This window comes from Rhincodon typus, chromosome 14 (assembly GCF_021869965.1).
Source record: "Rhincodon typus isolate 14 chromosome 14, sRhiTyp1.1, whole genome shotgun sequence".
NCBI classification, from domain to species: Eukaryota; Metazoa; Chordata; class Chondrichthyes; order Orectolobiformes; family Rhincodontidae; genus Rhincodon; species Rhincodon typus.
Genome location: NC_063345.1, coordinates 15,236,368 through 15,254,774, shown reverse-complemented (window position 1 = coordinate 15,254,774; position 18,407 = coordinate 15,236,368). Strand labels below are relative to the sequence as shown.

The following is an 18,407-nucleotide window of genomic DNA, read 5'->3' as shown; positions in this document are numbered from 1 at the left end:
GGTGGGACTGTTTAGTTTGGGATTATGTTCAGCATGGACTGGTTGGACTGAAGGGTCTGTTTCCGTGCTGTATGACTCTAAGAAGGGATAGCCCATTTAAGACTAAAATAAGGAGATTTTCTTCCACTCAGATGATGTTGAATCTAAGGTCAAATATTGAGCATGATCAAGATAAAAATTGATAGATCTCTGGATGCTAATGATATCAAGGGATATGAGGATAGCACTTGAAAGTGGCATTGAGAGAGTTGATCTGTCATGATCTAAGTGAATGGCAGAGCAGGCTCAATGGACCACTCCTGCCCTGATATTGCTGTTGCCACTATGACGTTCTGAAGAGGCTTCTGCACTCCAACAACCCATTATACAATGCTGCCAGGAGCTCCTTGACCCTGGAATGGCAACCATATCAGCAAGGTCAATCAAGGAGAGAAATTGCAAGCATACTACATGACCTGGAAGATCTTCATACAGCCAACTCAGTTTCTCTTCGGTGGGATTATTCAGATAAAATCAACTGTATTCCACTGCTGTGCTGAGAGCATTACATTTGAGTTGTTGCCACCAATATTAGTTTAAAGGAAGCCAAGCTAAAATATGTGGCCTGTTAGGACAAAATTGAGCCGTCTTCATTGTCCGGTAGAACAACTCAAGATTGCACATCAAGAAAGCAGCAATTCAACTGCCCAAGGCTGACAGCCTACTGCACAGCTCCAGAGGACACATGGTGGGAAGAGAAAGCTCAGGAAACCCAGAAGTATAAAAACCAAAAGAACTGCGGAAGCTGTAAATCGGAACAAAAACAAAGTTGCTGGAAAAGCTCAGCAGGTCTGGCAGCATCTGTGAAGGAGAAAACAGAGTTAACATTTCAGGTCCGGTGACCCTTCCTGAGAACCCAGAAGTATGTTGACCATCATGTGAAGCTTTTTTGAAGCTATGATGGCCACCAAGGTCAAACAGACAAAATAATTTCTGTTCACAGGATAGTCTTTCTCTTCTTAAAAATGACAATGTCAGCTATATAAGTTTTTAAATAAAACATTTTCCAACTCTTCAATCATTAATCCATAATAGCAGCTGATACTGTCCAGGCTATCCCCTGGTGCCCTTTGCAGAATCCATGGATGAACCACCATCATTTGGAGAGCTGGAACGAGCAATTAAATGGATGAAAAACAACAAATCCTGCAGCTGCAATCATATTCAAGCTGACGTCTTACACTGACAGACTTTTGCTCACATCAAGATGGTACAAATGCAACTCTCACCTTCGGGAGGACAAAAAACTCCCATCCTCCCTTCTCCCACCATCTACACCTCTGACTTCAGGAATTTGACAGTTTTACCTATGGGCAAGAAGGGCAGATAAATAATGCTGTGGAAACTGTCAGTTGTCGTACCATCAAATAAATCATGGTATTCTCCTTAAGTTCTGCATACATTCAGACAGAAACTCTTGCAAGTTCAATTTTGATGACCAGGCATTGGCAAGATGCCAAAAGTTGTTTTTTTCCAGCCAGGTCTTTTTTCAATTTTGAGGTGGCAAACATTTTGGGGAGGACAAAGATGCTCTAAAATGTTGCTTGAATTGTGGCAGCATTGGCCTTAATGACTGGGAAACCTGCTTCTAATCATTCAAAAGTGGTGGCAACTTGGATGTTAACCTGCATCTAAAATGTCTTAATGGTGAGGCAGAACAGAAGAGAAAAGAAAGCAAATCATGTATCTAGGATTCCACTGGGACATGCTGTTGCATGAGCTAATGATCTGTGCATTGAGAATTGGCTTATTTGGTCACATAAAAAACCCCTAGTAGATACTCGCATCCATGAGTAGACATCATTCTCACGTCAATCTAAAGCTAACAACAGACCTCGAATTTATAGCATCAAGATGAATTTTGGTGATTGCCTTGGTTTTAACCTGTTAAGCATATGAGAACAGGACCATCAGCATCTGAAGAGATGATGCTGGTAGACCACCCATTGTCCAGATCATAATAAGAGAGGGGATATACAATTTTACAATTACAGACTACTATACCAAATAATACATAATCAGTTGCCCTGCTGCTGAGAGGCATCTATGTGTAAGTATTTTGTCATTTAGAGATCAAATGCATTTCTTCACCTGGCTGATCCTGAGAAAACAAGTAAACATTTTGCAGTTTGAAAGAGGTGTTATGAGTAGTGTGATAATGCTTGCATTATGGTACACCTTTTACATGTCACATTTTTATTAACTTTGTTTTACAATGACAATTTTAAACCGTATTATTGCAAGCCTTTCTTAGATACAAAATTTAATCATTTTCAGACCATCAAATTTAATAATCTTTGAAGGCTTCAAGCAATGTTTCCAAATATAAGATAACCAAGCCTATAGATTCTGCTTCATCTTATTGCTGACAGCAATCAGAAGATAAAATACATATTCTATATCTTCTCCAGTTCTGTCAAATTAAATGTCTCAACTGCACTGGGAAGCTATTCAAAAGGGCACCTTCATTAGTGAGATTCTAAAATATTAGGAAGATCTTGGGAACTTGACAAAATAGAGAGCTTGCAGAATTCCAATAGTATTTAGGAGTCCCTCGTATGTAAGCAGTACAAAAGGGACCCAACAGCGTTCAAGTAGTGAGCAGGACATGATGGGAGTAGCATAATGGAGAAAGGATAATTGATAAGTGTTGCAGCAAGTATGTGTAAACTTAAAATAAATGTATACATTTTGCAAGCCATTTAAATATACTACTCTTAGATATTTTGGTATAGCTTATAGCAGTGCTTCACAAACTTCTTTCCCATTGTGATCCAATATCAAGCCTTGAAAATTGTTGGGATAATTCAGCAATGTACAAAGAACAAAGAAAATTACAGCACAGGAACAGGCCCTTTGGCCCTCCAAGCCTGCGCCGATCCAGATCCTCTATCTAAACCTGTCGCCAATTTTCCAAGGATCTGTATCCCTTTGCTCCCTGCCCATTCATGTATCTGTCTAGATACATCTTAAATGACGCTATCGTGCCCGCCTCTACCACTTCCGCTGGCAACGCATTCCAGGCACCCACCACCCTCTGCGTAAAGAACTTTCCACGCATATCTCCCTTAAACATTTCCCCTCTCACCTTGAAATCGTGATCCCTAGTAATTGAGTCCCCCACTCTGGGAAAAAGCTTCTTGCTATCCACCCTGTCTATTACCTCTCATGATTTTGTAGACCTCAATCAGGTCCCCCCTCAACCTCTGTCTTTCTAATGTAAATAATCCTAATCTACTCAACCTCTCCTCATAGCTAGCGCCCTCCATACCAGGCAACATCCTGGTGAACCTCCTCCGCACCCTCTCCAAAGCATTCACATCCTTTTGGTAATGTGGTGACCAGAACTGTACGCAGGATTCCAAATTCCAAATGTATGTGTTGCAGAACCAAACATTACCAGAACAAACTTGGAATACAGTGCTGCCACTAATATGCCTCTTGGATCACGTTTAGTAAACAATGTTAGAGGATAAAGCATTCAGGAGTCTTAACAAGAAAAGGCGTTTGTCTAGACAACAAGATTTAGATTCTCAATGGGTACAAGTTATTATTGGCCAATTACACATAATTGCTGAGATTTCTCAGAAGCCAGCCTTGATAGACTTTATTCCATTGCAGTCTCAACCTAGACCTGTTTTCCCCACCTAAGACTGTATGACATCATCAGCTTGGGTAATACTTAATGCAGTCTCAACATTAATCCTTTCAGAACCATTACTGGTTTTTTATTTCAAAACATACTCTATTCATAAAAATCTTTGTATATATACATTGACACAAAAGCAGTTTGGTTCTGCAGAGTTGCATATCAAACAAACAAAATGTTGAAACTTTGACTTTATCCCAAAAAAACCAAAGACCTCTCTTACTCAATATTTACATATATTTGAGGCACTAGGAGGGTCCAATAACTGAATGGATTCCCGTTTACCTTCAGCAGAAAGAACTCAGACTGTAGTCTTTTCCCACTGCACCAGGCTTTAGTGCATCCCTCAGCATGTAGTCCTGGACTTTGGAATGTGCCAGTCTGCAACACTGAGTTGGGGTGAACTCCTTGATCTGGAAGACCAACAAGGTTTGGGTAGACCAAAGAGCATCTTTCACAGAGCTGATGGTCCTCCAAGCGTACCTGATGTTTGTCTCAGTGTGCGTCCCAGGAAACAGACCGCACAGAATTCCGCGTCACAGAGCTGTTCAGGATGAACCTTGACAAAAACCACTGCACCTTTTTCCAGTCTTCCTTTGCAAAGGCACATTCCAGAAGGAGACGTGTGACAGTCTCAACCCCTCCACAGCTGCTTCGAGGGCAGCGTGCGGTGGTGCAGGCTGATCAGGCAAGCATGAAGGATCTCACAGATAGTGCCCTTTTCACCACTATCCAAGTGATGTCCTGGTTTTAGAACCATTACAAGTGAAAACTTTGAAAGCTGGGTAGTTGCATTGGGGTTTTGGGTAGCGTAAATGAAGCTGTGAGATCTTTAGGAAGCTCTGGCTTGTAGGTTGTTATGACCTATACTGGTTATGCATTCTTGAATGATAAAAGACTTTCTTTTAATTGAATGACCATGGTTAAAGGCATCTAATCAGCGTACAACTGCATAATAGTGATATGAGGATTAATTCTATGACTTTGCATCTTAATCAAGGAAATGTATTTGCATTTTCTGCACAATTTACATTGGATGAAATTCACTAATATCATAGCCACAGTTTCACATGATATTCTTCCTATGAGAGATTTTTCTTTGAATCTGTGGGGGGTAGGGGACAACGGGGTTGGCGGGGTGTGGGGGTGGAATTACTGGGTGCTGATGGTATAGTGGTAATCGAGAGACCCAGACCAATACTTTGGGGACACAGGTGCAATCATACAAAATCACTTAATAGATCTGGAATTTTAAAAAAAGGCTAGTTCTATTAATTCATTGTTGTAAAAACCCATCTAGTTCTCCAAGACCTTTTATGGAAAAACATCATCCCCCCACTTTATGAGTGTACCCTAGAGGTAACTCCTGACTCACAGCACTGTGATTGACTGTTAAATGTCATCTGACTTGCTATGAAGTCAAAAAGGATTGAAACCAGACAGAATAGCTATCATCAAAATCAAAACTCCCTTCCTAACAAGGCAGCATGGACTGCTGTAATTCAAAAAAGCAGCTCAACACTGACTTCTCAAGAGTAACTCAATTGACTTCTCCAGGTACGGCCAACAAGTATGATGCCTAAGCCCATAAAAGGCAAATTTAAAAAAAAACAACAGGAAAATAGAACAATGAAAATAGATGTGAGAGCAAAATGGCACTTAATGGAAAAGCGCACGTGTAGGATTTATATTTGGACTCTGCTGCCAATATCACCAACAAGCATGTAAAACAACAATCTTCCTTTTCCCTGGTCATTTTGATGATAGCTATTCTGTCTCAATCCTTTTTGACTTCATAGCAATTCAGATGACATTTAACAGTCAATCACAGTGCTGTGAGTTTATATTTAGCATTGGTTAGCAAGAGCACATATAGCAACACCTTTCATTCCAAAGACTGATGAATATCCTGCAATCTAGGTGGCCCAGTGATTTTCTAGACTTAAAACTTCTTTATAAATTTTCTGAATCATTGCATTGAAAATATCAATGTTACGCATTTTACTGCAAGTTAGCAATAGTTATCATGTGCAATATATAATAAATAGATAAATTACCTCTGATCGTTTTTGTAATAATGACAGGAAACATCAAATTTGTAAAACTTCAAACTGTGGTCTCTGTTACCAGCTGTTATTCATCATTTTTTCATGCATTTACAGGCAACGGATGCAAAAATCAACTATGTATGATCTCTGTGTGGAAATGCAGCGATTGTCCCAGGAGTTTCAGTGGCTTCAGATCTCTCAGGATGAGTTCCTTTGCATGAAAGTATTGCTACTCTTTAGCATTAGTAAGTATGGGCTACTGCACTGATAATAAGCCATAGAAAAGACAGCTGAATTTGATATCTGCAATTGTTGGTAATGTTAAAGAACTATGCATTTTGAATATATCTTCACAGGTTTTTTTTTTATTCAATTTTCATGGATACCCAATGCAACAAGTGCTGCAGCAAGATCCCAATTGGTATCACCCGCCAACAACCTTACAGACTTTTGTGAAAATTTTTCAGGCAATCCAACATTTCTTTTCAGAGAGTGTCACAAAGAGAAGGCTAGAAAACCATGTTTTATTTTGGGTAGTTGTCAGAGGACAAGAGTGAGAAGCTCAGTATAAAAAACATGTTTGAAATTACTAAAATAAGGATGTGCAAATTTTGGGTTATAAGTGCCTGACCCATCCTCCATCATTGACTTTGGCAAATGACCAAAGGCTACAAACATTTTGAATCCTGCGGAAGCCAAACAGAATAGGGCCAGAACATCCAGACCTGAGCCTGTTTCAAATCCTTGTAGCGCTTTCCTAAGAGAGTCATAGTATACACCATATACGACAATTATCTGTGAATACTTCACAAACTGTGCCAATTATTTTTAGTTTTAAAAGGAGCAATTTATGTTTAATTAGCAAGCCTCCTCTGACATTACTCCATAGGGTGTGTAGTTTTTAACAAAAGGAGCATTTTACCTTGTTTTGGTTTTCTCAGAGTGTGGGCACTGCAATCAGCAGTCATTGCTCATCCCTAATTGCCCTTCGGAAAGGCTTTGGAAAATTAGGGAATGAATCACTCACCACAGAGTGATCAGTTCTTGTAACTACAATATATGGTTTGTTCAGTTACTTGTATGTTTAATGTTACTATTCCCCAGGATATTGACAGTGACATTAAGCTATTATTGGCACCCTGTTGGAAGATGTTCTCAGGGAGTGAATAAATCTCTATTAGTAGAGGCAAGGATTAGTCAAGGATAGTCAGCATGCCTTTGTAAGGTCATGTCTAACAAATTTGATTGTTTTTTTCAAGGAGGTGACTTAGGTGTGTAGATGAAGGCATTGCAGTTAATGTAATTTCCTTGGGTTTCTGGAAGGCTTTTGTCAAGGTCTGTCAGGTCAGCTTGGTTAAGAAGCTAAGAGCCCACGGGATCCAGGGCAATTTGGCAAATTGGATCTAAAGTTGGCTTAATCGCAGGAAGCAGAATGATGCTTAAAGGGTGTGTATATAACTGGAAGCCTATATCCACCGGTGTATCAAAGGGTTCGATAGTGGTTTTGTTGTGTGCAGAAATAATCTAGGCATAAGAATAGGAGGTATGATTAATAAGTAAGTTGCTCACGTGATTAGATTTCTGAAATATATGATAATCTGGATGTCAATCCATATGAAATAAGGTTACATGGATAAATGCTGCTTTCACATCATGTCTGTGAAATTTTATTAACCAAATTTCACTGTCTCATTGCCAGTACCAGTTGAAGGTCTGAAAAACCAGAAATACTTTGATGAGCTACGTTTGAACTACATTCAGGAACTAGACAGAGTAATTTCCTTTCAAGGAAATGATACCACAAATAATCCACAGCGTTTTTATCAACTAACCAAGCTCTTGGACTCACTGCAGATAGTAAGTTGTGATTCTGTTTAGCAATACTTTGTTTAGATCAGATAAAATTAGTATCTGGTGCTAAATAACCTGATGATGCTGCTACAGATTTTCCACATAAACGTGGTTTCAAGTGAAATAACCAAAGCATTGAGCAGAGCAATCTGTGAAAATGGCTCACCTGAAACTGGATCAAACTGAGGGGACCTCCAGCTATGACTTCTCCATATGGAGACTATTGGCAAGCTACAAAAGGTTGCTGCTGCTCCTGCACTTACTGGAGCATTTCTTCCTCCTCAGTTTCTCTGTGCCTTTGTTGTCAGTGGCCACAAGGGTAGTAACCTTTGCTATGGCTTGATCCATTGGTCCTTGGGAACAACTTGGAAAAACAGCTGTAACCAGACCCCCTAACTAATCCCTGTGCAGCTTTCAGATTGACTTACAGTGAACATCCAAACTGTTTGCACTGGACCTGCAAGACTGGACTATTAATGATACGGAACCCCTAACACTGAACACCCAAGCAGTTGACTGACCATGTCCAAGTCCATGGACAGTGGTCACACAGTGCCCTACTCTTATTGTACCAGGAGCCCTGACTGATGACAATCCCCCGGACTTGAATGACGGCTACTCCCCTTAACTTTGAAGCATGGCTATTTGGATGAAGCACATTCAGTGTGCTTGCCGCGTAACTTGCTGACACATGCTGCAGATTTGACATTGATGTAGCATGGTGCCATACAGCAAGAATTTACAATTTGCATACAATTTAAGATGGATATGGATATGTTCTTGATTAATAAGGGGATCAAGGGTTACAGAGCGAAGGCAGGAGAATGGGATTGAGACACATATCAACCATCAAGATCAAGTGGTGGAACAGACTTGATTGGCCGCATGCCCTAATTCTGCTCCTATCTTATAACCTGTGGTTTAAAGTGTCCACCACCTTGACTGATCACTGTGGCAAACACGACAGACTGTCTGGCATTGTGCCTGCAGTAAAAAGCAAGACATTATGGAAGTAATTTAAGATGGTTAGTTCTTCATGTGGCAAAATTACACAAAAAGGCAAGGTAGATACACTCTGGGCATCCAGAGAGGCGCAAAGTGAGTGATAGTTAAGGGAGCAAGCAGAGCATCTCGAGGAACACCTACTCCAAAAATTGTTTTGGTTACCTGTCCCTGTGCACAAAGTAGCCTGTCAGCAGTACTACAATGCAAGGTGTTGGTGCGCTGCAAATGCAGCGTTGAAGTTGTTGCCTGTATCCTTAGTGGTTTGGAGTTTGCCATGATAATTGAGTGATATTGGTGTGTGTCCGTTGCCAACCTCCATGGAAGAGATGTGCTGGCAGTTGCTGTCCATGGTGAGTATCCTGAGATGTTGGGCACTCCTGGCCCAGAGGAGTAAGAAGCGAGCTGGAACTGTGAGGTACCCGCTCTGAATTTCATGTTGAGAATTGTCACCATATAATTTCTCTTCACTGCAGAAGAGAGTAGAAAACTGCATATAAATGAGGTGAGATTAGGTACTAATGAAATATAAATGCAGATAAATAGCCCTGCCACTTCCCACAAGCAAGATTCCCATTTCACTGTTCAAACTTTGGATGGAAAGTCAGGTGTTTTTTTCTCAGCATTGAAAATCTCATTTTTCTGATCATTCCATGTTATCCCAACTGACTCAACTTTACCCTCCTTTTTCAGGGACTAGTAAAATTCAACCTATATTTTAAAAATGCAGTGCAGCAGGCAGTCAAGAAGGCAAATGATATGTTGGCCTTTATAGCAAGAGGATTTTAGTACAAGAGCAGGGATGTCTTGTTGTTGGAGTTGTACAGAGTCTTGGTGAGACCACACCTAGAACATTGTGCTTATCTGAGTAAGAATATTCTTGCGATAAAGGGAGTACAGCAAAGGTTTACCAGACTGATACCTGGATGGCAGGACTGATGTATGAGGAAAGATTGTATCAATTAGGATTATATTTGCTGAAGTTAGAACATAGAACAGTACAGCACAGTACAGGCCCTTCGGCCCACGATGTTGTGCCAACCTATTATCCTACGAAGATCAAAATACCCTGCATCCCCTACATTTTACTATCCTCCATGTGCCTATCCAAGAGTCGCTTAAAAGTCTGTAAAGTATCTGACTCCACTACCACTGCCAGCAGCACATTCCACACACCCACCACTCTCTGTGTGAAGAACCTACCTCTGACATCTCCCCTATACCTTCCTCCAATCACCTTAAAATTATGCCGCCTCGTAATAGTCATTTCCACCATGGGAAAAAGTCTCTGACTATATACTCTGTCTATGCCTCTCATCAGCTTGTACACTTGTTCTTACAGAGATTCCTACAGAAACTAATAAAATTCCAACTGGACTAGATGGGGTAATTGCCAGAAGGATACTGCCAATGGTGGGGAGTCTAGAACTTGAGCTCACAGTCAAAGGGTTTAGGATTGACCTAAGGAGAAATTTCTTCACCCAGAGAGTGGCAAGCCTGTGCAATTCACTTTTATAGAAAGCAGTCGAGGTCAAACCATTATATGATTCGAGAAGAAATTGGACATGGTACTTAGTCTAAAGGAATCAAGGATATTGGGGAAAAAATGGAGAACAGGCTGTTCAATTGATGACCCAGCTGTGATTATAATAAATAGTGGAGCAGGCTTGTAGGGACAGATGGCATATTCCTGTTTCTATTTTCTATGTTTATTGAAAGAGAAGAGGTGAATCTGATAATGTAGCAAGTAGTCAAGAGATAATTGGAGTTAATTGATTGATTGGGTAGATACAAAAGGGGTACAGGAGCCCACGCCTCACAACCTGAGCCACCTTATGTATATGCCCTGTGTGTCCTTCTGTTTGGTGTAAAGGAATTTTTTTTTGGCTGCTGCCGCACACCATCTGCTTCTAATCCTTCATCCCTAGCCCAGACACACCTTGACCTTCTGTTTTACTGCTTCTTTTTGTCCATAGAGGGCTCTCAAGGTGCGATTCCTCCCAGTTTCTGTCAGGGACCTGGGGTGGAGAGTGTTTTTCTGCAGTAGTCCTGTGCAGTCGTAGATTAAGGTGGTTGATGGGCTCCTAGCCCAAATGTTTATGTTGCAGTGCTGTAGAGTCCATGGATCATGTATTTTCAGTTGTGGGTAGTTTCACCACTTTTTAGTTTTCTGACAAACTTTTTGTTCTTTCAGTTACAGTTCAGCCCCACGCGCGTAATCTTTGGTCACCCGGTGTGGAGGGGTGGAATGGGCAAATCAGAGGACCTCTTCACGTGTCTGCTCCTGGGCCTTGTCAAAGTAGGCATCACCAGTTCCAGGCAGTGAAAGAAGTTGTTGTTGCCAGCTGCCTGCCCCTCTTCCAGGGCTACATTCGCGATTGGGTGTCCTTGGAGAGAGGGCATGCAGTGGCCACCAATATTCTCAAAGCCTTTAGAGCAAGGTGGACACCACAAGGGTGAAGTGCCTTATTTCCCCCTCCAAATCCATTTTGCTTTAATCCTCTCCCTACTTTCCCTAACTTCCTTTGTTCCTGAATTGACATTAACAGGCTTTACATGTAAATTGAAAATAAGGATGATTCAGTCATGGTGGGTAAAGGTGAAGAATAACACAGGGGTGTTTGACGGGTGGAAGAAAACCGTATAGTTATGCTTGAACGCACTTTCGAATTTTTATGAAAAAGGAGAGCAGTTGGGACTTATGAAGGGAAGAAGCTGGAAGACTGAGTATTTAATAATTATACCAACAAAAGAAAGGTGTCTTTGATTTACGTGTCAACAACTTGATCCAAATTGACACTGATAAGCTTCCAAATTATCACTATATCTAACATGAATTGAACCATATTATCCCTACCTGTACCTCAGTATATGAATGTGCATGTGAATATTTAAGCATAAAATTAGATGCATGAAAATGATTTCAGAAGATTCATTTAATTTTTAAGGTTTGATGAGCTAATGTTATCTGAAAGCATTATGTATATTTTATGATACAAAAGCGATTGAAAATGGAATCTACAGAAAGAATAGTGTTGAATATTACTAGTTGACTGGCATAAACATTAGAGAGTTTGTTCAGTGTCTTTTATTTGGATCTCCAGACAATAGCTTGTAGTGATGGTAGATTCATAGAAATAATCACTGTTTTTAGTATACAAACAGAAACTTCTTGAGTATCTCAAGTCCAGCAGTATCCTGTGGGGAGAAAAACAGATGTCATGTCCCACATCTATTTGACTCTACCTCGGACCTGCTTCATGTCAGTTTGGATGTCAGCCAATTCATGAGACTCTAGTTGGACTCACAGGTTCAACTCTGTTTCTCTCTCCACAGATGTTGCTAGAACACGTGCGTTTCTCCTCCATTTTCTGTTTTTTTTTTAAATTTCAGATGTCCAATGTCTGTGGTACTTTGTTTTTATTTCACTGTTGTAAGGGTTCAGTTTATCAGCTAAACAATTGACAAACTAGGTATTTACCATTCTGATTAATTAGCTGTTTGGTAGTACTCAACTTGCGTGTTGCTGAGAAGAAAGACATATTTTGACAGAACTTTTCATCTTGGGCTCATCAGGATAATTCACATGAATGCCAGTTTAAGGGGAAAACCAGCATTTATGCTGGATGAGATGAGAGTGATGATTTGTTAGCACGGGGCCACTGGTAGAGGAAATGCCATTAAGAATGTACCATTTAATGATGATTCACAGTTAGTTGCCTGAGCATTGTGCAACCAACAGATAGATTTGGGCATTGCCCTAGAAATGAACTGTGAATGGCTGCCACCTATTTTGTTGAATTGAAAGTTTTGACAAAAATTTTTTTTTTAACAACTTTTGTCCAGTAGTAAAGAGGCTGAAATAACTGCACCGAGGCCGCTATCTTGTCACCAAGTCACCCTTTATTTACATTGCACAGTACACTGGCTGTGGCCAGAAGCTTGGGGTAAGTCCCCGAACTGAACAGATTCTGAATCCCATGTTTATGTCGGTCAGCTAGGGCTTCCTGATTGGCCCAGGTTAATGACACCAATCAAGGATCTCATAGTCAGTGGATCCATCTGGTTCCAATCACTCAACGATGTACTAAAAAACATGCTGTGCAAGCATAGTGCATCAACTTTCAAATTTATTCATTATGGTATAATGCTCTGCAAAGATCCTGAGAAGAAGCCATTTCTCCTACAGGAAGAACTGAACAACCAGAGTGTCACTCAACCAGGTTACCCTTGTTGATCAACCTCAGAATGCCATTAGGAAAGATCTGGTAGCAGAATTCCTCTCAGCTATTTTTGTCTTCCACTCTCATGATACAAGCATGAATGGAAAATGGAGTTATTTGAGTGACCTTCAGCTATACTTGCTTTGTGTGTTTTTACTTTTAGTAAGATACTAGTTGACACAGTTCTGCTTGAGTAATTGGGAGTAAATTTTGCATATATTGCTGAAACTTGATGTGTCAATTTTATTACAAAATGTGCTATAGCCAAAAAAATTAAATTAATTTTAAACAATGTATTTTAATTGCAAACTGTTGTGAGCCTCACAGCCAGTAACACAATTAGTTTTGTTTCAATAATCAATTTTAGTAATAAATTCATTTTACTGCAGCATTACTTTCAAATTGAAATGTTTAGGTAGTTATGTCAAACAAAATTACTTTTAGTCATCTGATGTACAGATGTTAATAGTCGGTAAGAGATAACAAGATCGGGATTTAGGTTGGTATTTTAATCACAGAATTCGCACTTCAGGGATTATTTGCATGGTTTGTTACAAATTGTAAAATCATAACTATTTTTTGCTGGCATGTTATAATTTATATGTGTGAATTGTAATTATTAGAATATTAGAATGATATAAAGAAAACAAAAATGTCATTGCTAATTCTTGATTCATTTACCAGTTTTTTTTAATGTTTTTCACAGACAGTGAGGAAACTCCACCAGTTTACATTCGATCTGTTCGTTCAGTCTCAGTCTCTGAGCGTCCAGTTCCCTGAAATGATGGCAGAGATAATCTCTGCCCAGGTACCAAAGATCCTAGCTGGTATGGCTAAACCGCTTCTTTTTCATGAACCGTGACGTTCATTGCTTGCATATGTTATACTGCCTGTAACTGTACTACCTAGCATTTATCTTGTTTTCAAATTCATCAGTTCAGTCAGATGCTATATGCGTTCTGATAAAGAAATGAAAAAAATTTGTACAGAATCTACCTTTTTTTCCAGTGGTCAGTTGACCACCCAGTTACAGAGTTGGTCATGTTATACAACCAATCTGAGGTAGGCAGGTTATAATCTTATTGACTGGTTATTATGTTGGACCACACAAATTACTGGTTGATACCTTGGTCACATTTAGTAAGAATCAGCTGCATTCACCTCTTTATTGGTCCTTCAGAGTAGTTCCATTTACTGATTTTTACTTAAAGCTACCTACATTTTTTTTATTATTTTGAAACTACCTAGTTACCTGTTTTCATTTTACATCCTTAAAACATATCAGATATCAATTTTGCCTCGTGTTAGATATTGCCTCACATCATGTTTCATTGCATTTATACAAAAAATGTTAAGAAGCAAAATCTGATGTAAATTGCATTTTCTTTTAAAATTTGCACTAAAATATTTCCTTTCCTGAATGCCAGAAAAGCAGTATGTGTTGTGGTAGAATTGTAGGATGGTTCCAGAATTATTAAATGAATTTTTCTTGTTTGCCAGAATTCATTCTGATGTTTAAAACATCCATTCAAAAGCCTAAAATCAGAAAATTTATAAGTTTGGATCCAAATATTTCATATTTCATCTTTAAAGAATGCTCAAGTACTGTACTGTTTTGTGCAAGATTTGGTATCTGGTGTTTGTGCTTAGTTGATGAATTCAACTTTTGCCTTGTCAATGTAACAAACATCAGAATCCCACATTTTATATCTACCAAAGCTTTTTTAAAAATTTTAGTGAGGTTTCTGTTATACACTTTTATTTAAATTGTCCATGCAGTTAAGCACAATACCAACTGCATATTTGATTATTTAGCCTGAATTTTTGCGTGCCAGAATTTATTTTATTCTGAACACACAGAGAAAAAAAAGTTAGTGTGAAACATTTAGCCTTTAAATAATGCAAGTAAACTCAACCTGGCAATGAAAGGCACACACTATTTAATTCCTTTTCTAACTTAAAAATTGCAAGCATTTTCGTTGGTACGTTATTTTCCTGGCAACCTTTGTATTTTAATTAGTTTTTTTCTAAATCGCTATTTTGTTAAACTTGCACAAAGGCATTACAAAACCACTTCCGAACACAGCATAACTATATTTATCTGTATGATACCATTATATTTGCACCATTTTGGCTTACTGAAAACCATTTAAGTTATTGTTGTTTTTCTGAAAAAATGATGCATGAATATGGGCCATTTAGTCAAAGTATCTGGCATTCAACGAAAAAGACATGGATGCCAGTGAAAATTTTCAAAAATAATTACAACAATCCTTCTTTTATTTTCAGATATGAGCATGTTAATAATCATTTAGTGTCTGCAATAAAAGAAAATGGTGTAAATTTCTAAATTTCAGTATAGAGTAAAAACAGAGACAATGCATTTTTCCATTTGCAGTACGTTCAGAAATAAATGTCTCATGTAAAAATGTTACTGTAGGGCTAAAAAATTTAAGCATTTTCTTCTTCATCTGTGCACGACACCAGTATACTGCATACCTTGTTTGGACTTCTTTCTGAATTAAAATTTCTTATTTTCAGTGCAGCCAAAAGGCAGGCGAAAACTAGGTGTACAATTCTTTAACAAAAAATTGTATTTTTGGAGGGGTGTGTGGGGAAGAAAGAAGAATGCACTTGTTAATATTTTTAAGTAAATTAAAAGGACTTTTATTTTAAAATGACTTAGTTGTTGCTTTTCTTTTGGTATGCAGGAATGAGGATGGCCTGTCTTCAGAGTAGGCTATATTTTTGTTGTTGTGTTTGGTTGCATATATTTTATAAATGTCTTGACTTAGTTCCTTGGTCACTAAATCTGAGACTCCCAGTCACATGGAAGACTGTAGGCAGTAGGAGCATACAAATCCTGAAACTTCTTTCTTGTTTCTTTCCAAAAAAACTGATTAGAGATTTTGTTGTCCCAGGAAATAAATGGAAACTTTGAGAGCTATGGAATGGACCAGTGTATTTTGTCCAAGATTTACAAATAAATACCTAATGTTTACTCAACTTATATTACCATATCTAAATTCTTTGACTCATGACACTAGTATCGTTCCAAACTCAGCTATTATTATAGAGCAGTTTATGCTGTGTATCGGAACAAATGAAATATAATGAAGCATTGTTTTAATTTGAAACAACTTTTTTTCATTGGCCTTTTCAGGCTGTGAAAGTGATTTACAAAATTTGTTAAAAAATTTTTAATTGTTCAAAATCTTTCAAAATACTCAAGATTGGAAGGTGCTAACATTTCAAAAGTGGAGTGAAAATCAGTTAGTATAAATAGGTTATATTTTGCAAATGTACTCATCTTTATTAACCATGGTGAAATGTGAATAGGGCTTTACTTATCATGTGTACAATGGATGTCTTGTAATGTAAACACCACTATGGCAAACAAGATGTTTCTTTTATTCAGTCATTCCTATTGAGCAGATAGTACATAATGTATAGGAATTAAATAGACGTCTACCACAATGTTCCTCTCAGACAGCTATCCTTGTTAGGAAGTTCCAATTAACATGTATACAGTTGTACTTCAATTTTTGCATTTACAATTTTTTTTTTGAAGATTGACTGTAATGTCCTACAAATAATTATCACATATCCATAGATGCCATCACAAGTGCCTCTACCAATTTGTAAAAAAATTAATACACAAAGGAAAATGTATCTTCATATGTTAGAATGCTGTCAGGCGTTGATTGAACATGATTCTTAAATTACTTTTAACTGGAATATTGTCACTGGGAGCCGGTATTTCCGGTAAGGTATAGTGAGATTCTTCTCCCCCATGTTTTAAACTTTTATTTCATATTTCACATTACCAGTTACTGAATATATAAAGCCTACAGATTTTCAATTCAGGATGCAACTTTAATTCCTTTGTAATTATAAGTACAATGATATCAATGTGTAAGTCCTTCTGTAATGCTAGTTACTTTATAAAGGAAAAGTTACACCGCATTGTGTGAACAGAGTATGTTACTTTCCTGTAATGTGCAGTGAAATTATCCCTGTTACCCCTGTTAGGAAAACCTCATGGTATTGAATTATTTTTGGTCAGATCACAGAAGCAGAAATTTGCAAATGATCACTACCTACTTTGAAATGCAGCACCAACGTGGGGAAAAATAAAACTGCTGACAAAAGACTTTGAAGAATCCCCCACCATAATGCATATAATGCGTAATAACACAAATTAAAGTGTTTTGCAAGAATATAATGCACATTGAGTGTACAAAATTCTGTGATTTCTAATGCCATTACAACCAGACATTTTGCTGCCTGTAGTACACTCCAGTCTGTGTGTTTTCCTGTACATGCAGTGACTGGGATGCCTGTGGATGCATTACCATCTGCTGTTTCAAATAACCAAAAATAGAAAATGCTGAAAACCCTCATCAAGATAGATCACATCTGTGGACAAAACAGATCAGTTAACAATTTGGCTGTACATTCTTCTTAAAATTCCTTTTTGAAGAAGGTTCTGCACCCAAAATGTTAACTGCTTTGTCTTCTCCACTGATGCATGAGATGCTGAGTGTTTCAAACATTTTCTTTTGATCAGAAACCTCTTGTAGTCCACGAATGAAAGCTTGCTAGAGCATTGAAATATTTCTCCCCCTTATCCAAAGTCAGTCACAAATAGCTGTTTTAGTGTAATTATTCCCTACATGTAGAGCGTATAAGCCCCTTCCTGATCAATACCATGTATTGAATGAATGTATGTGTCACCCCATTTTCAAATTTAATGACTGTCAATATATAAGGTCCATCCCTTTAATGGCCTGAGGATAGAAATATTTTGTAAAAATAAGCACCTTATAAGTGACAAATTTTATCAGACTATGTTGATTCTTTTTTGTATTCTTGAGCATTTGTTAATAAAAGGAATATGCATACTTCTGTATATTCTGTTATTGTGGAACTATATGTGTGAATATATAGCTTTTTGCAACACAGTAACTTCAAGCAGTGTGTTAGAAATTGTTGCTGTAACACTGATGCCTTGCTATGACTTTGCTGTTGCTATTATATCTATTAGTCAAAACTTTGTTAACAAACGATACAGACAAACGGAAACTGCCTGGCTGCCTGTGTTGGGCAGGGCAGATTGCTGCAATGAAAGGATGTGTTTTGCTGTATCATGAGGGTTGTGGGGTATATTTTGCTCTGATTATTATGTTAACAAAAAAGCAGGTGTGAGAAAAAGTAATTCTTTATTTTACTTCGTTCCATGACACTAGTCGGATTTTCAGTAATGGCCTAAAATGGATGTGAGATGAGTAGCAAAATTGAACTTTATTAAGAACATGTGAAACATTGTTCTCTTCAAAGGCAGATAAAAGAAAATTGTATACTTTATGCCTACGGGGCTGAGAATGAGACTCCTTCTGAAGAAACAAGGACAAGTTTGAAATTTCTATATGTAAATTGCAGAGGTTCTTTTTGGCCCATTGGAATGGTTACAGCAGCCAATACTGGTGATATCATAGCTTGTGAGAACTGCAGAGTTAAGGTGATCTCAAAATAAGTGTTCCACAAGAGATTCATCACCTACCAAACCAACCAGCTCATGAGGAAGAGATAACA

The 18,407-nt window shown here is 38.3% G+C and overlaps 1 protein-coding gene across 6 annotated transcripts in view; it reads left to right on the top strand.

The window, feature by feature from the left end:
• LOC109915720 (androgen receptor-like) overlaps window positions 1-18,407 on the top strand; it is a 416,431-nt gene that overhangs the window by 217,709 nt on the left and 180,315 nt on the right. For 5 of the 6 annotated variants that reach the window (XM_048605453.1, XM_048605452.1, XM_048605451.1 and 2 more), the window contains 3 exons: window positions 5,851-5,981; window positions 7,436-7,593; window positions 13,519-13,639. In XM_048605453.1, coding sequence (XP_048461410.1) covers window positions 5,851-5,981; window positions 7,436-7,593; window positions 13,519-13,639 — 410 coding nt within the window. Of the gene's footprint in view, window positions 1-5,850; window positions 5,982-7,435; window positions 7,594-13,518; window positions 13,640-18,407 lie in introns of those variants that run through there. The other variant, XM_048605455.1, reaches the window with a different exon arrangement.